The sequence below is a fragment of the Melanerpes formicivorus genome, unplaced genomic scaffold (genome assembly GCF_026170545.1).
Source record: "Melanerpes formicivorus ecotype bairdi unplaced genomic scaffold, bMelFor1.0.p_v2 SCAF_78, whole genome shotgun sequence".
Lineage (NCBI taxonomy): Eukaryota > Metazoa > Chordata > Aves > Piciformes > Picidae > Melanerpes > Melanerpes formicivorus.
In genome coordinates, this window is record NW_027142430.1 from 469,395 (window position 1) to 491,396 (window position 22,002).

General features: G+C 56.1%; 1 protein-coding gene across 2 annotated transcripts; it reads left to right on the forward strand.

The window, feature by feature from the left end:
• The first annotated feature begins 3,365 nt into the window (after positions 1 to 3,365).
• LOC137454254 (serine palmitoyltransferase small subunit B-like) lies at positions 3,366 to 7,540 on the forward strand. 2 transcript variants are annotated; one of them, XM_068164269.1, is made up of 2 exons: positions 3,366 to 3,518; positions 5,965 to 7,540. In XM_068164269.1, the coding sequence occupies exon 2, from the start codon at positions 6,031 to 6,033 to the stop codon at positions 6,274 to 6,276; it is 246 nt and encodes an 81-aa protein (XP_068020370.1). In that variant the 5' UTR covers positions 3,366 to 3,518; positions 5,965 to 6,030; the 3' UTR covers positions 6,277 to 7,540. The 2 variants fall into 2 exon arrangements, with proteins under 2 accessions (XP_068020370.1, XP_068020369.1); XM_068164268.1 differs by having other exon boundaries at positions 3,378 to 3,518; positions 5,999 to 7,540.
• Positions 7,541 to 22,002: the final 14,462 nt, after the last annotated feature.

Genomic DNA, 22,002 nt, shown 5'->3' on the forward strand with positions numbered 1-22,002 from the left:
CTGCCTGGCTTGCATGCAAATGATAAACACTGGCAAGGAGATGACTCAGAGAGCGTAGAGGTGACAGCCCTGCCTTGGGCTGCCCTGCTGCTGGCTACTCAGCCACTGCACCTTGCTAAAGGACTTGGAAGAGCCTGAGCCAGCTGGCAGGGAAGGTGGTGAGTGACCCACCAGAGTACCAGGGAGCAGGGGTGCTGGCCTGCCCAGGGCATGGCCACTCTGGGGCTCCACTGGGGTTTATCTCCTGCCTCTTGTTCCTCACCAACATTTTCATGGGAACCCCCACTAAAAAGCTCCTTGTCCCACCCCAGCCCTCCATCCTCCATTGAAATATGTAGCTGGAAACCAGAGAATCACAGAGTGGTTGAGGTTGGAAGGGACCTCAAAGAACATGTGGTTCCAACCTCCCTGCCATGGGACACCTTTCACTAGGCCAGGTTGATCAAGGGCTTGTCCAGCCTGGTTTTGAACACTTCCAGGCTTGGAGCCTCCACAACTTCTCTGGGCAACCTATTCCAGTGCCTCACCACCCCCATGGGGAAGAATTTCCTCCTAATGTCTTCTCTAAATCCAGCTTCTCCCAGGTCAAAGTTGTTGTTCTTCATCTTCTCACTCCCAGCCCTTGTCAAAAGTCTCTCCCCAGATCTCCTGGAGCCCCTTCAGGTACTGGAAGGCTGCCCTAAGGTCTCCCTGAAGCCTTCTCTTCTTCAGGCTGAACACCCTTAACTCTCCAAGCCTGACCCCATAGGGGAGGTTCTCCAGCCCTCTGATCATCTTCATGGCCTCCTCTGGCCCCTCTCCAGCAGCTCCAGGTCCTTCTTGTGCTGGGGGCACCAGAACCAGGGGCAGTGCTGCAGATGGGGTCTCATGAGAGCAGAGAAGTAGAACCCCTTCCCTTGAGCTGCTGCCCAGGCTGCTGGGGATGCAGCTCAGCCTGTTGATGTTTCGTTGGAAGTAGAAACTCTTGAGACAATGAACCTGCAGGGGTGCTCCAGGACTATTAGAGTCCATGTTTGATGAGCCCATTCTCTAGACCCCAACCTAGGTTTTGTCTTCCAGATGGAGAGGGTGGTTCCCCCAACTCAAGAGATGAAGTAATAGAATCGTAGGGTCACAGAATGCTTTGGGTTGGAAAGGACCTCCAAAGGTCATCCAGTCCAACCCTCCTGCAGTCAGCAAGGACATGTTCCACTAGGCCAGAGCCCTGTCAAGCCTGACCTTGAATATCTCCAGAGATGGGGCCTGAGCTATCTCCCTGGGCAACCTGCTGTTCCAGCAGCCTCATGGTAAAGAACTTCCTCCAAACATCCAACCTCAAACTACTCCACACTCCTCCTCTACACCTGTGGCAGGGCCTGGCTCTGCAGGAGAAGGGTATAGCATGGGGCACACCAACCACTGCTGCCAGGGGCAGTGCTCCACCATTTCTGAGCCTCCTGTGGCGAGTGCAGAGCTTTTAAACAGCACTCTGTGTTAGGTTAGGAACTGGCTGGAGGCTGAGCCCAGAGAGTGGTGGTGAATGGTGCCACAGCCAGCTGGCAGCCAGGCACCAGTGGTGTGCCCCAGGGATCAGTGCTGGGCCCTGTGCTCTTTAACATCTTCATTGATGATATCGATGAGGGGATTGAGTCCATCACCACTAAATTTGCAGGTGACACCAAGCTGGGGGCAGGAGTTGATCTGCTGGAGGGTAGAGAGGCTCTGCAGAGGGACCTCAACAGGCTGGACAGATGGGCAGAGTCCAAGGGCAGGAGACTGAACACATCCAAGTGCCAGGTTCTGCACATTGGCCACAACAACCCCAGGCAGTGCTACAGGCTGGGGTCAGAGTGGCTGAGAGCAGGCAGGCAGAGAGGGACCTGGGGGTGCTGGTTGATGGTAGGCTGAACATGAGCCTACAGTGTGTCCAGGAGGCCAAGAGGGCCAATGGCATCCTGGCCTGCATCAGGAACAGTATGGCCAGCAGGAGCAGGGAGGTCATTGTGCCCTGTGCTCAGCACTGGTTAGGCCACACCTTGAGTATAGGAAGGATGTTGAGCTGCTGGAAGGTGTCCAGAGAAGGGCAAGAAAGCTGGGGAGGGGTCTGGAGCACAGCCCTGTGAGGAGAGGCTGAGGGAGCTGGGGTTGCTTAGCCTGGAGAAGAGGAGACTCAGGGGAGACCTTCTTGCTCTCTACAACTCCCTTAAGGGAGGTTGTAGACAGGCAGAGGTTGGTCTCTTCTCCCAGGCAGCCAGCACCAGAACAAGAGGACACAGTCTCAGGCTGCACCAGGGAAGGTTTAGGCTGGAGGTTAGGAAGAAGTTCTATACAGAGAGAGTGATTGCCCATTGGAATGTGCTGCCCAGGGAGGTGGTGGAGTCACCATCACTGGAGGTGTTCAGGAGGAGACTTGATAGGGTGCTTGGTGCCATGGGTTAGTTGATTGGGTGGTGTTGGGTGATAGGTTGGGCTCGATGATCTTGAAGGTCTCTTCCAACCTGGTCTGGTCTGGTCTGGTCTGGTCTGGTCTATTCTATTCTATTCTATTCTATTCTATTCTATTCTATTCTATTCTATTCTATTCTATTCTAGAGTTTGTTGAGAACTGTGGGGTTGGGAGTAGGTCAGCAGTGATTGGGAGGTGAGCTGAGGCTGTTGGGTAAGGGAGGGGAGAAGGAAGATGAGGCTCAGATGCCTCAGACATTGCTGGTGGCATGTTCTGCCCAAAGGAAGCCACTCACGCTGGGAAATGCTCTGACTGCAGGCAGATCGTTTAGAGCAGAAGCTGTTATGCAGATTGCTCCCTCATTTACTTGCCCAATTAGCTCCTTCACACGCCCCAGGCATTTGTGGCTGGGGCTGATTTGGTGGCATTTTAACCCAAACTCACCACCTTGTCCTCACAGCAGGCTTGCCCAGCTGTGCCCCTTCTCCCCACCCTGGGCTCTCTGGGGGAGAGATGTGTTCCAAGGGCTGGCAGCTCCCCCCCAAAGCAGGGCTGGGAGCTGTCTGCCAGTGCTGCTAATCAAAGGTTGCAGAAGGTGGTGGCTTTGCCAGAGACTTTCCTGTGACCTATTAATTGAGCTCCATTTTTGAGGCCACTGATCTCCAGCACCACGGGTTTTGCATGGACATTAAATTGCAGCTTGTAGGGACTCTGGCATCCTGAAATCCTACAGCAGCAGAGATCTGAGATTTGGAAGGAGGGAAGGGCCCTAACTGTAAACATGTTTTGCTGATTGTCCTAAGAGGGTTGCAGCCTCCTGCCCTGCAGTTCTTCCCGAGCTGGGACAAGCCAAACCCTCAGTGCTGCCAGGAGAGCCATGCCAGGGCCGTGCCAGACCCTGTTGCATAATGCAGGCAGCCTTGGCCAGGGGAGGTGTGAGCAGCAGGGAAGGAGGGCGGGGTGTGGAGGCCACACTCTGTAATTGAGGATCAAAGTGAAGTGTTTTCTGCTCCTCCATCTGCACAGCAGCTCTTCAGCTGTGCCAGGCAGCATCTCTCAGCCAGACCTCCTGTCGCCAGGGAGAAGGGAAGAGGTAAGGCTGGCTTCTGTCAAATCCTTTTTCTTTGGGTAGAAGAGAATCAGAGAATGCTTTGGGTTGGAAGGGACCTTTCAAACTCTCCTAGTCCCTGCCCCCTGCAGCCAGCAGGGGCAGCTGCAGCTATAGCAGGTTGTTCAGAGCCCCATCCAACACGACCTTAAATGCTGCCAGGGATGGGGCATCTCCCAGCTCTCTGTGCAGCCTGGCACTGTGGTCCATCACCCTCAGCATACAAAAGTTTACAATCTAGCCTGGAGATTCTTTAAATCTAGTTTTGTAAGGAAAGTCCTTCCTGACATTGCATTTGGTGGTAAGAAGCAGTGTGGAGAGGAGAATACTCCAGGGGGACCTCAGAGCTGAAGGCATCCTGCAGGAAGGCTGCAGAGAGACTTTTGCTGAGGGGGTCTGGAGCCAGGCCAAGGGGGAATGGTTTGAAGCTGAGGCAGAGCAGGGTGAGAGTGGAGCTGAGGCAGAAGTTGTTGCTTGTGAGGGTGGTGAGAGTGTGGCCCAGGCTGGCCAGGGAGGCTGTGGCTGCCTCCTTGCTGGGGGTGTTTGAGGCCAGGCTGGCTGAGGCCTTGAGCAGCTGAGTGTAGCTGAGAGGTGTCCCTGGGCATGGTGGGGAGCTTGCAGCAGATGAGCTCTGAGCTCCCTTCCAGCCTGAGCCATTCTGTGAGCCTGTGATTAAGCAGAGCCTGCACCCAGTACAGCTGCCAGAAATGTGAGGGAATGTGCCAGACACAGTGAGGACCTTGTAAAAATCAGCTAATGATTGGTACCTCCAGGAGCCCTCCCTGGATTCTCACCTGCTGGGCAGAGGTGGGGAAGCTGTGGAAGTAAAGGGGGAAAGGTGAGGCAAAATATTCCTGAAAGCTTAAAATCCTAGGATAAAATCCCACTTTGCAGAGGCCTGGGCAGCTGCATCTCACTCCTGCTGAACAAGTTTTCTTCCACAGATCTATCCACCACCAAAACCTCTCAACTGCCCAACTAGAAAGAGCAAGGCCAGGTCTTGTTCTCTCCTCCTGTTTGCCAAATGACAGGAAGCAGCAGGAGCTGAACTCACAGAACCACAGCATGCTAGAGGCTGGAAGGGACCTCCAGAGATCATCACCCTGTTTGGCCTTTACCTCTCCAGTCTTGTGTGCTGCTAACTAGAAATTAATGCTCCATAATGAACCATCAGCACTCATGAGAAGGCAAAGCTTTAATATGAATGTGTCTGTTTGCACTCTGGCAACAGAGCAGTTCAGTCTGGAAGCGGGATGGTCTCTGTAGAGCTTCCTCTCATGGTGTGTGTGGCTTTCTGCATCCCAGTTAGCACAGAACCCACTCTGCAGCAGCACAAATCCAACTTCTGGCCAAATTCTCTGTCAGAATCCACGAGTGGTGAAGGGGGAGTGTGTGTGTGTCTGTGTGTCTGTGTGTGTGTGTGAAATGCTTTTTGGAGTGAGCTGCTTCAACAGCCTGAAATAATCCAGTGTGAGGCAAGGTTCACAGATTCAGAGAAGGGTTTGAGTTGGAAGGGACCTCAAAGCTCATCCAGTTCCAACGCTCTGCCATGGGCAGGGACACCTCCCACCAGCCCAGGCTGCTCGAGGCCTCATCCAGCCTGGCCTTGAACACCTCCAGGGAGGAGGCAGCCACAGCCTCCCTGGGCAGCCTGTGCCAGTGTCTCCCCAGCCTCACTGGAAAGAATTTCTTCCTCCTCTCCAGTCTCAGTCTCCCATCTTCCAGCTTCAATCCATTCCTTCTCATCCTGTCACTCCCAGCCCTTGTCAAAAGTCCCTCCCAAGCTTTCCTGCAGCACCCTTCAGGTACTGGGAAGGCTGGATTAAGGTCCCCCTGGAGCCTTCTCTTCTCCAGGCTGAACAGCCCCAACTGATACTAAAGCCACAAGTTGTGAAAGCAGGGTTTGGCTTGGAGAGTTGGATTGCAACAGTGATTGGGTAACTAGCTCGTGGGGAAAACAGATACTGTGGAGCCTCCTTGGGACAGAAGGGTGCCCAGGTCACAGTGGTCTGAGCTGGGCTGTCACACTCAGAACTGGATGTAGGAGGTGAAAATGGAAAGCAAAAGGAGCTGGGATGGAGAAAAGGAATGACTCTGATGGGAAGGCTGCAGAGAGACTTTTGCTGAGGGGGTCTGGAGCCAGGCCAAGGGGGAATGGTTTGAAGCTGAGGCAGAGCAGGGTGAGAGTGGAGCTGAGGCAGAAGTTGTTGCTTGTGAGGGTGGTGAGAGTGTGGCCCAGGCTGGCCAGGGAGGCTGTGGCTGCCTCCTTGCTGGGGGTGTTTGAGGCCAGGCTGGCTGAGGCCTTGAGCAGCTGAGTGGAGCTGAGAGGTGTCCCTGGGCATGGTGGGGAGCTTGGAGCAGATGAGCTCTGAGCTCCCTTCCAGCCTGAGCCATTCTCTGACCACATCCTATGCTCTCTTTCCTCGGTAAGGTTTTTATCTCTGCTAACTCCTCTGTTGTACCAGGGAGGGCTTTCAGCAGTGGTGCAGAGAGGAAGATGGACATTAGGAGCATGAAGAGCTACCTCTATTGGCTGTTCTGCCAGTTTGAACTCATCACCTGCAGCTACTTGATGGAGCCCTGGGAGAAAGTGCTCTTCTACAGCTTCAACGTGGCCATGCTGCTGACAGCACTCTACACTGCCTATGTCTTTGTCCCTGGCCACATCAGCACAGCTCTGCAGTTCTTCCTGCACCTCTTTGGAAACCAGCATGACAAGCAGCATGTGTCTGTGGTGAAATAACACTGGGAGTCTGATCCTGACTGCTGGATCCAAGCAGTGTTGCCCTCAGGACTCCAGTTCTGTTTAGGGGCTGTGCAAACACAATTCCATTCTGCTGCATCCCCCCCCCATGGTCTCCTGTGGTCTGGGACACCCTGACAGCAAAGGGTTCACAGAAACAATTTCCATCAGCCCTTGGTCTTTATCCTCTGATTGCCTGCTTCCTAAAGAGCACTGCAGAGAGTGCTACAATTGTTTGGGCTGGGAACCAGCTCAGCAGGTCCAGCCATTCTCTAGCTCTGCCAAGGCTGGTGCCAAACCATGGCCCTCAGCACCACATCTCCACAGCTTTGAAATCCCTCCAAGGATGGGGACTCCAGCACTGCCTTGCATAGCCTGGGCCAGGCCTTGATAGCCCTTCTGGAGGGAGAAATTGTTCCTTATATCCAACCTAAACCTCCCCTGGAGCAACCTGAGGCTTTTGTCTTGTGCTGTCACTTGGTCTTTGGGAGAAGAGCCCAGGCCCCACCTGGCTCCAGCCTCCTCTCAGGGAGTTATAGAGAGCCAGAAGGTCTCCCCTCAGCCTCCTTTTTTCCAAGCTAATCAACCCCAACTCCCTCAGCTGCTCCTCCCCAGCCCTGTTCTCCAGACCCTTCCCCAGCTTTGTTGCCCTTCTTTGGACCTGCTCCAGCTCCTCAATGTCCTTCTTGGATTGAGGGCCCAGAACTGAACCCAGGATTTGAGCTGTGGCCTCACCAGTGCCCAGCCCGGTGGGACAATCCCTGCCCTGCTCCTGCTGCCACACCATTGCTGATCCAGACCAGGATGCTGGTGGCCTTCTTGGCCACCTGGGCACTCTGCTGGCTCATCTTCAGCTGCTGTCAAGCAACACCTCCAGGTCCTTCTCTCCTTAACTCTCAAACTTGAAGGCCTGGCTGCAGTTATGAAGCTGCTTTGGTAGACACAGCTGTGCTGTCTGTTTGGCTATTGCAGGGAATGCTGCTTGGATATGGATTCTCCTCTGGAGAGGCTCTTGTGTGCCAGAGCTGACAGGGGAGATGTCTGCACAAAAGGTTTTGCACGACACAGCTCCCAGCTGCTGCCCTAAGCCTCCCCTCTCTGTATTTATGGAATCGTTTTCTTATTTATTTCCTTGCCTCAGCTCTTTCATACAGGGGATTCCTTGCCTGGTTCCTCATCACTCTGTCAATGATGCAGCTGAGTCATTAACCATGTGGGGATTTACTGCCATGAAAGCTGAGAATAAAATCCTTGTCTTCCTGGAGTGCAGAAGTGAGTTTTGTGTTTGACTTTTACAGTGCAGGTGAGGCCTGCACAGCCCCTGCAGAGCACAGCCAGGGGTGGTAGGGACATCTCAGCTGCAAAACAAGCAAACACTACCTAAAATACATCTCTCCTTTCCTCCTAACCCTTATTCCCCTTCCTTTTGTGCTATACCTGTCCAGCAGTGTCTGAAACAGGAGCTCTCGGGGCTGTGCAGTCTGGAGAGGAGAAGGCTCCCAGGAGACCTTCTGGTGGCCTTCCAGGATCTGCAGGGGGCTCCAAGAAAGCTGGGGAGGGACTTTTGAGGGTGTCAGGGAGGGATAGGACTGGGGGGGATGGAGCAGAACAGGAAGTGGGGAGGTTCAGCTTGGATGTTAGGAAGAAGTTGTTGCCCATGAGGGTGGTGAGAGCCTGGCACAGGTTGCCCAGGGAGGTGGTGGAAGCCTCCTGCCTGGAGGTGTTTGCAGCCAGGCTGGCTGTGGCTGTGAGCAACCTGCTGTGGTGTGAGGTGTCCCTGCCCATGGCAGTGGGGTTGCAGCTGGCTGAGCCTTGAGGTCCCTTCCAAGCCTGACAACTCTGTGATTCTCCTGAGACTGCAGGCTTTGGAACTCAGGTGTTGGACACTCTCTGATTGGCTTTGTTCCAAAATCCTTGGGCTTTAAGCTTCACCCTCAAGATGCCTTTGCTCCTGGTGTGCTGCAGTGATGTGGGCTGGAGCTGGTCAGGGATAAACTACCCAACACAGGCAACTTGGCAACTGGAGCCTATGTTCTGCAGAGTAGAGCTGGGGACACAGTCAGCTTAGCAACTGGAACCCCAGGAGGATCATAGAATGTAGGGAGGAAGGGCATGTACAGGGTGACATCAATGCACCTTCACTGCTCCCCAGCCTGAACTGAGTTCTCTTCCATCTTTCCAACCCAGAGGTGTTCCTAGAATGTCCTCTCCTTCCAGAGAAGAGGATGTTATTAGTAAGTGGCAATCAAATGACTTGTGAAATGAGATTTGGTCACAGTGCTGACACTAATTACCTTATTTGTCATCTGAAAATGAGATCCAGTTCCCTTCCTGATTTATAATTAGGGAAAATAGGGCATAAAAATAATCAGGAAAATGGGAGCAGCTGCACTTAAACTTACAGCTCTTTAGCTAAGTAATTCCTGAGCTTGTAAAGAACATCCCTCTAAAGCTTTCAGCTCAGAGCCCAGCTGTGTGTTTTGTTAAAGGAACTGAATGGCCACAGCAGTGAAGCTCCCAGCAGCTTTGGAGCACTTACTGGTGATCAGAAACAGGAGAGGAAGGGAAAAGTTGTAGCTGTGGCAATTGTCAGACTGCTCATGAAGATACAACCCCAGACTCTCAGCATGGTGGGGCAGGAAGGGACCTCAGGAGATCATCTGCTGGACACTCACAGCAGCTTGCCCAGCAGCACAATACCCAGGGGGGGTTGGAAGCTCTCCACACAAGGAGACTCCACAACCTCTCTGGGCAGCCTGCTCCAGGCCTCCAGCACCCTCACACCAAACAACTTTCTCCTCCTCCTCTTCACATGGAACCTCCTGGAGTCCACTTTATGTCCACTGCCCCTTGGCCTGTCCCTGGGCACCACTGAGCAGAGTCTGGTTTGCTCCCCACCCTTTATCTCTTGCTGATCATTGCTCAGCTCCCCTCTGGGGCTGCTCTTCTCCAGGCTTGTTGGACAACCACCAGTGTCTAGAGCAGATCTGTGCAGAGAGCCCTGCAGATGCTGGATCCCCAGAAGCAGAGCTCAGTGGAGGAGCAGCCCCAGAGCTATGCTTGCCCTACATTCCAGGAGAGGACTGCAGACACAGAGCCAGGCACCTGGCGACGTGAAGGAATCTGACATCAGCTGCCCCTGGGTGCGGTGCTGCTTACTGCTGCCCTCTCCACACCTCTCCCACTGGCTGTTTGTTGTGGCCACCTCTGTTGCAACAGCTGCTGTACAAACCCCTGGCTGTAGGGATAGGATGAGGGGGACTGGATTGAAGTAGACTGAGACTGGAGATGAGGAAGAAATTCTTCCCAGTGAGGGTGGGGAGACACTGGAACAGGCTGCCCAGGGGGGCTGTGGATGCCTCCTCCCTCCAGGTGTTCAAGGCCTTGAACAACCTGGGCTGGTGGGAGGTGTCCCTGCCCATGGTAGGGTGCTGGATGATTTGGCAGCCCATCCAACCCAACCCATTCTATGAACCTATTAAATTGTGTCTGTGGTGCTGCCCAGCTTCACAGCAGCAAAGCTCCCAGCTCAGCTGTGGAGAACCTGGAGAGCACCAGGACAGAAACAAGGAGCTAAACAGCAGCTGACAAGCCCCCAAATTCTGGATGAACTGCACACATCCCAATCCTACCTGCCTGTGTCCACAGCCCTCACCTGCAGAGGAGGATTTAGAGGCTCACATCCAAACTCACCTTGCAAGTGGAGTTTCGAAAGCCAGGCGTGCGTGGGCAGGTTGCCCTCTGGAAGCTGGGCTGTGACCAGCAGCCCCAGGGGATGAACTGATAGAACAGGGCCAGGGCCACAGATCTGCTCGTGTCAGGCCTGTGCATGCTCACCTGGTGAGGTGAAGCTCACCCAGCCAGGCAGTGCCCCAATCTGATGTCTATCAAACCAGCCCCCTGCACTCGATGTGCTGCGCCCAGCAGTGTGAGAACAGAGGCTGCCCGAGGTGGAGCAGGGCTGCTGGAGCAGTCTGCTGCAGCCCTGCCAGCCTGGCTCCACTCAGCAGGGGCTGGGGCTGGTTTGGGGAGTCTGCAGTGAGTGCCACAGCACCTGAGTGTTTCTGCTCAGGCTGTGAGTGCCCAGCTCAGGCTCTGCTCACTCAGGCACTTGCTGAAGCTCAGGGCAGCTTGGCACAGCCAGGGGCTGCTGCTGGCAGGGAGAAGCTGAGGGGCAGAACTCCTGCCAAGGCCTGGGGGGCACAAAGCCTCTGCCTCAGGCTTGCTGCTCTGCACACCAAGGGCACTGCCACAGCTCTGCCCCACCTTGGGGGCAGGAAGGCAGAGGGGGCAGCTGTGGGCAGGAGCAGACAGCAGAGGGGAGCCTCAAGTGCCCCCCAAGGGACTGCAGCCCATGGATGGCATCTTCAGCAGCAAGCTGAGGGCTGCCCAGGCTCAAGCCTCTTCTTCCCTGGCTGCTGTCCCAGCAGGACTCTCTCCCTTCTGCCTTCCATCCCCAGCCCTGTCTTCCTCACTCCAGCTCCAGAATCCAGCTCCTGAATCCGCTTCCCATCTGCTGCTGAGCCCAGGCTGGGACTTGCCCAGGGCCTGCCCCCAGCAGCAGTGGTGCCAGTGGTGCCATCCTTGCCCTCAGGGCTTGGCTTCCAGCTTGCTTTGTGTCTCTGTGTCTCTATCCCATGGCATTGTTCTTCTTCCCATCCCAGCTGGGTTAGTTTCTTCCCCAGCCCATCAGCCTCTCTCCCTTCTTCCCTTTCTCTTCCCTTAGGGAAGGCAGAGGGGCTCCTGGAGAGCTTCTGGCACTCAGCTGGTGCCCAGCCCAGCCCTGCCCCTTGGCAGAAGGTGATGTTGGGCACGTCTGAGATCACTTTCCCCCTGGCTTTTCAGAAGAAATCTCACAGTTCAGTTGTCCATTTTCCCAGCAGTGCTTCAGCAAGAGTTGAAACTCAGGAACCAAATCTCAAACGTCTGCTAAACTAAATCCACCTCAGGCTGCTCCCTAGGAGCCGCTGGACCTCTGCAGCTCCCACACACGGTGGGAGGTTGGCAGCATCCCCTGATGAAGGTTTGTCCTTGCAGGGCTCTGCAGCTTCTCTCTCATTAAAGCACACTCAGCAAGTTCAAACTCTTCCTCACCTCCTACAGGCAGCGATGGCTTTGTTCACAGGGAGCTTTGTGCCCCCTGCTGCTGGTCACCCCTCGGAGTCTTTAGAGGCCCGAGATAAGTTCCTGCTCCTTGTTGTCCCTTGCTGTGTTGCTGCCCCACCAGCTGCATCCTGTCTGTGCTGCTGTTTACATCTGAGCCTAACCTGAGTTCTTATCTTGGCCACTCATTAGCTGACCTGAAAATCCTGTTTCTGAGACGAACTTGTCAGCACTTCAGAGCCTCCTGCTTCATTTCAGCTCACTGTATGCTGCTTGGAAGAGAAAGGAGTCCACAGCAGATCTGCTTCCTTTTACAAAGCTGACCTTAAATGACTTGCTCCTGCCTGGCTGGAAATCTCTGCCTAACTTTCCTGCTCAGCTGCAACTCCTTCATGGAAGAGCTTGCTCAGGATTGTGCCTCTACAGTGTAAGTCCTGCATGGAAGGGTGTTTACATGGCAATGTTCCTAGGGACAAAGGGAAGAACGGGAAAGTTTGAGTGTTTGCTTCCCTGAGGAGACCAGGGCTTTGCCTCTGTGCTCTCTGCACCATCAGTAGCTTCTCACTGACTAACATGGAATCAGAGAATTGTTTGGGTTGGAAAAGCAAGAGAGAGTGCTCCCAAAGGCCTGCAGGGACAGGAGCAGGGACAATGGCTTCAAACTAGAGAAGATTTAGATTGGATGTGGGGAACAATTTCTGCACCATGAGGAACAGGTTGCCCAGGGAGGTGGTTGAGGCTCCATCCCTGGAGATATCCCAGGTGAGGCTGGACAGGGCTCTGGGCAACCTGAGCTAGTTGGGGATGTCCCTGCTGAGTGCAGGGGGTTGGACTGAATGAGCCTTGGAGCTCCCTTCCAACCCAGACCCTTTTATGATTCCATCAGAAAATCACTCTAAGGTCATCCAATCCAACCATCAACCCAGCACCACCATGGCCACCAAACCCTGGCTCACAGTGCCATGGCCACAGGTTTCTTGAACACCTCCAGGGCTGGGGACTCCACCACCTCCCTGGGCAGCCTGTGCCAACCCCTGACCACTCTTGCATCAAAGCCATTTTTCTCAGTGTCCAAGCTAACCCTCCCCTGGCACAATTCCAGGCCACTTCCATCAGCTCCGATTCTGACCTGCCCACCCTGCCCACGGAACTGGAATGGGAAGCACAGCTGAGGGCACTGAGAGGACTCCTCAGGGATCTGACAACTGCAGGCCCCTGAATGTTGTCCCTTCCCACCCAGCTGACTTGGTGAGGGCTGCCTTTGGTTTGCACAGAAGAAAAGCCTTGACCAAAGAACCTGCTGCAGCATCTTCCTCAGCATGAGGGAGGTGCCAGTGGGGTTCCTCCTAATCCTCTTGAAGGTGCACCAGGCAGGAAAGCAGAGGATGAGCCTGCAGGTGCTTGAGCATTCAGGGAGTGTGTGGTTTCTCACCTTGCTCAAGTTCATTGGCTATCACCACATAAAAACCCCTCACAACGTGCTCAGGAGGTGGGTTGGTGACCCACTTCATGTACCAGCCCCTGGGCACCCATCTCCAAGGACAGATGTGATGGCTCAGCCAGGTAGAGGAGGAACCGATGTCCAAAACTCTGACTCCTGGACTGTTGGTGGGTCCCAGTTACAAAGTGGGGAAGCCACAGCTGTAGGAATGCTTCCAAGAGGCTGTGTTGGGCTGAAAAGGAGAGGCTTTGGGAAAGGAGAAGTTGAGGCAGCAAGGAAGCTGTGGTAAAGGAGAGAGCTATAAATGGAATTCAGAGGCTGCCAAGGGCTACCAGCAGCTGGCTCAGCACTGTCACAGCTTGGACTGAAGACAATTCCTCTTAAATGCTGCTTGGAGCATACACATCCTGCTGTTGCATGGTCTTGGGCACTTGCAGCCATCTGCTAGCACAGAGAGCTCAGCACATGGGTATGGAAACAGGCAGCAATGTCCAGGGGTGTTGGAAGGCTGAGGGGCAGCTGCCTCCCACAGCCCGCTGGAAGAGCTGCCCCAGCAGGAGTGCTCCCACCAGCACCTCCAGCAGTGTCCTGTTCTGTGTGCCAGCACCTGCAGCCCTCTGCTCTGGGGAGAACTCTGTCTCTTCTGTGATGGGATCCTGCACAACCACCTCTGACCGAGGCTTCCATCAGGGAACCTCAGATCTGGACAGCTCAGCACCAAGTGCCTGAACACCTCTGCTCCTGGGGCGCTCAGGGTGCCTAAAGGAGCCAATTCTGAGTTATGTTCAGTGCAATGAATCCCATTTGGAAGGAACAAAGAGCTTCAAGCAATGACTTCGAGGGTTGCATTCACTCTTACTGGCTTAAATGTGTCACTGACTCTCTTTGGAGGAGATGCTGAGGGACCTTGAGCCTGGAGAAGAGCAGCCCCAGAAGGAACCAGAGCAATGCTCAACAAGAGCTAAAGGAGCTGTGGGGAGCAAGAGGCTGGTGCCCAGGGACAGGCCAAGGGGCAGTGGGCACAAAGTGGAACCCAGGAGGTTCCACCTGAGCAGGAGGAGAAACTTTTCCTCATCTGTCTGGTGAGGAAAGGCTGAGAGCCCTGGGGCTGTTGAGCCTGGAGAGGAGCAGCCCCAGAGGGCAGCTGAGCAATGCTCAGCGAGAGACAAAGGAGCTGTGGGGGGCAAGAGGCTGGGGCCAGGCTCTCTTTAGTAGTTTTCTGTATTAGACAAGGGACAATGGATACAAACTGGAACCCAGGAAGTTCCACCTCAACATCTGGAGAAGCTTCTTTGTGGTGAGGGTGCTGGAGGCCTGGAGCAGGCTGCCCAGAGAGGTTGTGGAGTCTCCTTGTGTGGAGAGCTTCCAACCCCCCCTGGGCATTGTGCTGCTGGGCAAGCTGCTGTGGGTGCCCTGCTGGAGCAGGGGGTTGGACTGGGTGAGCTCCAGAGGTCCTCTCCAGCCCTCACCATGCTGGGATTCTAGGATTCAAACATTAACTCCTTTCAGTGGAGTTCTGAGGTAAAAATTCAGTCCCTTGCAGTCTCAGCCGCGCACTACAGAGAGGCAGGGATGAACAAAGAGCCACATTACTAACAAAGGGGCTGACCAGAGGGGCTACAGCCAAGGCAGGCAGCAGGCTCAGCATGCTCTCATACATAGCCTGGCCAAACCACTGACAGCTCAAGCAGAATTGGTTCACTTCTGAAGCTGCAGCTTCAAGTTACCCCCAAACACTTCTCTTTCTTTCCCATTCTCCTTTGGTTTTCTTCACACAGCTGAGATCCTGACAGGGTCCCCCAGGACTGGGGGGATGGAGCAAAACTAGAAGTGGGGAGATTCAGCTTGGCTGTGAGGAAGAAGTTGGTGCCCATGAGGGTGGTGAGAGCCTGGCACAGGTTGCCCAGGGAGGTGGTGGAAGCCTCCTGCCTGGAGGTGTTTGCAGCCAGGCTGGCTGTGGCTGTGAGCAACCTGCTGTGGTGTGAGGTGTCCTTGGCCATGGCAGGGGGCTTGGAACTGGCTGAGCCTTGAGGCCCCTCCCAACCCTGACAGTTCTGTGATTGTATGATTCACCTTCTGTTCCTTGTGTCTGAACCAGGTTCCATCCTAAGCTTATGAGGAGGCACAAAAAGAGCTTGTGAGTTCTGGAGGCAGCAGGTAATTCTCTCTCTTATACAACGGTATTCTAGAGCAAAGATTGCCAAAACCCCTCTGGAAGCCACCACCTGAGTCTCACCCCTCCCTTGAACTCTTCTGGAGTAAGCAGCCAAAAGAAGTGGCCTTGGCAAGGCCTCAGCAGAGACTCTGCAGGCAGGAGGAGCAGATTGCTGGGAATGAGTCCTTCACCATCACCATGCCTGTGGGTTTTGTCTCGAGTGTTCCTTAGGTTGCTGCTAGGCTGCACTGAGGTGAAAATGGGATTGGTGCAAGAGTTTCTCAGAGCTCACAACCCCTTCTCCTTAGAGCAGCTGTGCTTTGGGGCCAGCAAGATGAGGCAACAGTGACATCAGGTGGCCTACACCACACTAATCCCTGGGACAGCACACAGCAGGGCTCCGCCAGGTGAGCAGAGGCTGGAGCACCTCTGCTGGGAAAGCACACTGAGAGCTGGGGTTGTCCAGCCTGGAGAAGGCTCCAGGGAGACCCTAGAGCAGCCTGCCAGGGTTTGAAGGGGGCTGTAGGAGAGCTGGGGAGGGACTTGTGTCCAAGGCATGGAGTGACAGGAGAGGTGATGGCTTCAAACTGGCAGAAGCTGGATTTAGTCCTGCATGTTCTGTCTCTTTTCTTCTTCACTGAGTGGTGAAAAAAGTGGGGCTGGAGTAGCTTAAGTACTTCAGCAAACCTGCAGTGAGGCCAAGCTGAAGGGGGTGGTTGGTAAGACTGAAGCAATGGGCACTGGCAGCTCAGAAGGCCAATGGCAGCCTGGGCTGCATCCAAACTGTGTGGCCAGAGATGGAGAGAGGGATCCTGCCCCTCTGCTCTGGGGAGACCTCACCTGCTGTGCTGTGTCCAGCTCTGGGGCCCCAACACAAGGACACAGACCTGAGGGAGAGGGTCTAGAGGAGACCCTAAAGATGATGGGGGGGCTGGAGCAGCTCTGCCATAGGGACAGGCTGAGGGAGCTGGGGTTGCTTCACCTTATGTGTTGCAGAAAGACCAACCCCCACCTGGCTCCAACCTCCTTTCAGGGAGCTGTAGAGAGCCAGCTCTCCCCTCAGCCTCCTCCTATCATAGTATCATAGTGTCAGTCAGGGTTGGAAGGGACCACAAGGATCAGCTAGTTCCAACCCCCCTGCCATGGGCAGGGACACCCCACACTAGATCAGTCTGGCCAGAGCCTCATCCAGCCTGGGCTTAAACACCTCCAGGGACGGGGCCCCAACCACCTCCCTGCACAACCCATCCCAGGGCCTCACCACTCTCATGGGGAAGAACTTCCTCCTCACCCCCAGCCTCAATCTCCCCACCTCCAGCTTCATTCCATTCCCCCTAGTCCTATCACTGCCTGAGATCCTGAGCAGTCCCTCCCCAGCCTTCTTGTAGGCCCCCTTCAGATCCTGGAAGGCCACAATGAGGTCACCTGGGAGCCTTCTCTTCTCCAGACTGAACAGCCCCAACTCCTTCAGTCTGTCCTCACAGGAGAGGTGCTCCAGCCCTCTGCTCATCCTCCTGGCCCTGCTCTGGACACCTTCCAGCACCTCCAGATCCCTCTTGGAATAGGGGCTCCAGAACTGGAGGCAGTACTTCAGGTGGGGTCTCCCCAGAGCTGAGTAGAGGGGAAGGATCACCTCCCTTGCCCTGCTGGCCAGACTTCTCCTGATGCAGCCCAGGATCTGGTTGGCTTTCTGGGCTGCAAGTGCACATTGAGAGCTCCTGTTGAGCTTCTCCTCCCCCAGCACCCCCAAGTCTCTCTCCTCAGGGCTGCTTTCCAGCCAGTCCCTGCCCAGCCTGGATTTGTGCCTGGGATTGCCTCGACCCAGATGCAGGACCCTGCCCTTGGTCTTGTTGAACCTCCTGAGGTTGGCTTGTGCCCACCTCTCCAGCCTGTCCAGGTCCCTCTGGATGGATCCCTTCCCTCCAGCTGTCTGCTGCACCACACAGCTTGGTGTCATCAGCAAACCTGCTGAGGGTGCACTCAGTGCCACTGTCCATGGCAGCCACAAAGATGTTGAACAAGCCTGGTCCCAGGAGTGATCCCTGAGGGACTCTGCTTGTCCCTGGCCTCCACTGGGACATGGAGCCATGGACAGCCACTCTTTGGGTGCAGGCATCAAGCCAGTTCCTTATCCATCTAGTGGTCACCCCTCACACCCATGTGTCACCAGCCTGGAGCCCAGGATGTGGTGTGGGACAGTGTCGAAGGCTGTGCTCAGCTCCAGGCAAACGACAGCAGCTGCTCTCCCCTCAGCTATTGATGTTGTCACCTGCTCACAGAAGGCCACCAAGTTGGTCAGGCAGGATTTGCCCTTGGTGAAGCCCTGCTGACTGTTCCAAATCACCTCTTCACTATTCTTCTGAGTCAGCAGTGCCTCCAGGAGGATCTGCTCCATGATCTTTCCGGGCACAGAGGTGAGACTGACTGGCCTGGAGTTCCCTGGTTCCTCCTTCTTACCCCTTTTGAAGATGGGAGCAATGTTTCCCCTGTTCCAGTCTGTGGGGACTGCCCCAGACTGCCATGACTTTTGGAACAGAACAGAGAGGGGTTTAGCAACCTCCTCTGCCAGTTCTCTCAGCACCCGTGGGTGTATCCCGTCGGGTCCCATGGACTTGAACACTTTCAGGTTCTTCAGGTGATCACCAACCTGCTCTTCACTTACCATGGGCAGTTCTTCCCCCCCTTCCTACAACCCTGCCCCCACAACCCTGTGTGAAGACATTTGATGAGCTCTTTCATTTCCCTGCACCTGGAGGCTCCCCCCTGCCTCCGGGGCTCCCCCTCCCTGCCACCAGCAAGGAGGCTGCAGGCCCAGAGCTCTGCCAACCACTATTCCCTTAGTTATTCCTGGGAGCATGTGCAGATTGTGCCTCAATCTTAACATTTTCCCTAGAGGCTTTTGGGGGAGTATCCCAAGATCCTCATCGTGGCCTGGCTTCTGCCCTCCCTGGGCATCGTTTCCATTTGTACCTCCCTCCCTGGGGGTCTTTCCCTTTTGACTCCCCCAGATTCCCTTAGCACTCCCCGGGGAGACCTTCCTGTGGTCCTTTGCTCTGGACCTTTTTAACAGACCCCCTTGGTCGGTCCTGCAGCCGCCCCGTGGAACCCCCTGCTCCCTTGCTCCTCTGTCTCCTGTCTCGGCTCTCCAATGCAGCCCTCAGTGCCGGCAGCCACAGCAGGGAATCGATCACCCAAATGCGGTGAGGCTGCCGGCAATTCCCTTCCCCAGCTGCCGCCCCTGAGCGCTGGGGCAGACCCCGGCCGAAGCCCCCAGCTGGAAGGAAAAAGTCTCTCTCTACTTAGAAGTTCCTGTTCCCAAGGGAGACAGAGGAGTTGAGTGAGGCGTTATTGGAATGAAGGGAGAGCCCACAGGACAAGCAGCCCCTGCTCAGCACCCTGAGACCCTCCCTGCTCTGCTCACCTCCCCCTACCCTCTGGGTGGCCCTGCCAGCACCCCCAGCCCAGCACCCCCAGCCCAGCACCCCACAGCAAGTGGCAACCACCAGCGGGCAACCCCCCCCGCCAGGGCCCAAAGGAAAGGCAAGGATGAGACAGAGCCTGAGGTTGTGACACAGAAACAAATCTCTTGCTGGCAAAAGAGAAACAAAGGGATGGAGAGAAACACAGAAACAGATTGCTGCTCAGCCTGGAGAAAAGAAGGCTGCGGGGAGAGCTCCCAGCAGCCTCCCAGGGCCTGAAAGGGCCTGCAGGGAAGCCAGGAAGGGGCTTTGGACAAGGGCTGGGAGGGACAGGACGAGAGGCAACCAACTGAAGCTTGAGGAGGGCAGCTTGAGGCTGGAGAGGAGGAGGAAGTTCTTTACAGTCAGGCTGGGCAGGCGCTGGCACAGGTTGCCCAGGGAGCTGACGGAAGCCTCCTCCCGGAGGGGTTGAAGGCCAGGCTGGAGCAGGCCTTGGGCAGCCTGGGCTGGTGGGAGGTGTCCCTGCCCATGGCAGGGGCTTGGCACTGGAGGAGCTTTGAGCTCCCTTCCAACCCTAACTGTTCTATGAATCTGTGAATGGATAAAGCCTAAGAATCTGTGACCCTGGCCAGCAGGAGCAGGGAAGTCCTTGTGCCCTGTGCTCAGCACTGCTTAGGGGACACCTTGAGTCCTGCGTCCTGTTCTGGGCCCTTCAGGTTAGGAAGGTGTCCAGAAAAGGGCAACAAGGCTGGGGAGGGGTCTGGTGCACAAGGCTGGGGAGGGGTCTGGAGCACAGCCCTGTGAGGAGAGGCTGTGGGAGCTGGGGCTGCTTAGCCTGCAGAAGAGGAGGCTCAGGGGAGACCTTCTTGCTTTTTTGCTTTGGTCTTTTCCAACCTGGTTAATTCTACTCTACTCTACTCTACTCTACTCTACTCTACTCTACTGTACTCTACTCTACTCTACTCTACTCTACTCTACTCTACTCTAATCTATTCTATTCTATTAAAACTATGAAATCTATGAACCTATGAAGTATAAAATCTATGAGCCTATGACCTATGCAATCTATGAACCTATGAACTGTGGAATCTATGCACTATGAAATCTATGAACCTATGAACTATGAAACCTATGAACCTATGAACTATGGAATCTATGAGCCTATGTACTATGGAATCTATAAACCTATGAACTATGCAATCTCTGAACCTATGAACTATGAAACCTATGAACCTATGAACTATGCAATCTATAAACCTATGACCTATGAAATCTATGAACCTATGAAATCTATGAACCTATGACCTATGAAATCTATGAACCTATGGACTATGAAACCTATGAACCTATGAGAGACTTCACCAAACATATCTACAGGAGCTCTAAGCCAACACTCTGAAGGCAGATCTAAGCAAACATATTTACAGCAGTGCTCAGTCAATGTCTGCACCGAGCCAGCAGACAGAAGGCAACAGCAGCTCTGCCTAAAACAACCTCCTTCGGCAGTGGCTTCCAACTCTCCACTGACCCTGGAAGCAAAGGCAGGAGGAGAGCTGTTAGGCCAAGGAGCAGCCCCTGCCCAGCAGAGCTGGGGGCTCCTGAATGGCTCAGCTGCAGGCTGGGCTCTGTCCTGACAGGCACTGGAGGTGCCACGGCCCTGGCACACGCTGGGCAGAGTGGCACTCTGCTGCTGGCACTGAGCCGCTGGCCTTGGCTTACACTTGGGTTGCTGAGCCCCAAGGAATGGGTGGCTGCCCAAGGCGGGTGGGTGCCCAGGGCAGGGCAACGGTGGCAGTGGTGCCAGCAGGACAGGGCGACAGGACAGGTGCCCAGGGCAGGGCAACGGTGGCAGTGGTGCCAGCAGGACAGTGGGGCAGGACAGGGGCACAGGACAGGTGCCCAGGGCAGGGCAACGGTGGCAGTGGTGCCAGCAGGACAGGGGAGCAGGACGGGGGGACAGGACAGGTGCCCAGGGCAGGGCAATGTTGGCAGTGGTGCCAGCAGGACAGTGGGGCAGGACAGGGGGACAGGACAGGTGCCCAGGGCAGGGCAATGGTGGCAGTGGTGCCAGCAGGACAGGGGGACAGGACAGGTGCCCAGGGCAGGGCAATGGTGGCAGTGGTGCCAGCAGGACAGTGGGGCAGGACAGGGGGACAGGACAGGTGCCCAGGGCAGGGCAACAGTGGCAGTGGTGCCAGCAGGACAAGGGGACAGGCTGCTGTGTCCTGCAGTGGGGACTACCCACCCCTGCCACACTCCCAGCCTGGCAGGGGGTGACCCAGCCCAGCTGTGGGCACAGGGTGGGCAATACTTGCCTGTTTGGGGGGGGAGCTCTGGTCTACCTCCATTGGCACCTCTCCATCCTGCTCTACTTTGATTGCCTCCTGCCAGCAGCCATCCACCTCCATCTCCTCTTCCTCCGTCACCTCTTTCATCTCTACGTCCTTCTCCTCCACACTTCTTAGGCACAGCCTAAGCCGAAAGTCAAGCAGGGAAGGTCATTGGCCCTGGCCTGGCAGCCAAGCAGACCTGTGGCACGGGGCTCTGGGCACCCCTGCCCCCTTTTGGTGCCTGGCCGGAGCCGTCGGGCCCCGGGGCCCCTGGGCACGCCCCCAGCAGCAGCTGGCTGCGGCTTGGGCGGCTCCTTGCCCAGCAGCACCCACCGGCAGTGACCGGTGCGTTTCTGCAGCCACCTTCTCCTCTTCATCTCCTTCCTCCTCTCCTTGGATGCCTTCCAGCTCCTCTGGATCTGCCAGAGCAGAGAGGGCAGGGCTGAGTGCTCCTGCTGACCGCCCCTGGGGGGCCCTGGGCACAGAGCCTGGCCCCGCGCCTGCCTCGGCACCCAGAAGCTCCTTACCCTGTGCTGGTGGCTCCTGCACTCTTTCTTGCACTGCGGGGAGGCCCGGGATGCCGAGGGGCCAGCCTGGCAAGGGGCAGCAAAGGCAGCAGCTCAGGCTGCGGGCAGGAGGCAGCTGCTGCCAGCCAGCAGCCCTGTGCCAGCAGCCCGGCACACTCAGGGCTCCCGCCCCCACCGTGTCCCCAGCGGAGGGTCCCCAGCCCATGCCACCCCCACGGGGCACGCTCAGGCCTGCCCAGCCAGCTGCATCCCGGGGTGCCCACCTCTCGCAGTGCAAGTTTCCTCTTCCTCCCTTTCTGCATCGCGGGCTGGGATGTGGGCAGGCAGTGGGGAAGGGGCTGGGACAGGTGAGAAGGGCTGGGGGGGGCTTGGAGGCGCTGGGAGCAGAGGGCTGGGCCAGGAGCAGGGCTGAAGGGCTGCAGCGGGAACAGGGCAGAGGGGCTGTGTTGTGCCCGTTGCCAGGCGCCGGCAGGTGCAGCTGCCCGGGGGCCGTTACTGGCTGCCCGATGGGGATGGGCACGGGCACAGCACCTGAGGCACTTGCAGCTCGCTCGGGGAACTCTTCCCTGCCCCTGCAGAGGGATGCAGCAGACTTGTGGGCTTGCACGGATGTGCCGGGCTTGTGTGTGGCAGGGCTCTGGCAGCAGGGCAGGGACTGGGGCAGAGCTCACGCCAGAAGCTGCCAGCAGCTTCCTTCCTGCCCTCCAGACTGCAGCTGCCTGTGGCCAAGGCCGAGCCAGTCAGCACCTCG

What these genes read in the sequence shown, in the direction of transcription:
- LOC137454254 (XM_068164269.1), top strand. Translation starts at nt 6,031, where the DNA reads ATGGACATTAGGAGCATGAAGAGCTACCTCTATTGGCTGTTCTGCCAG.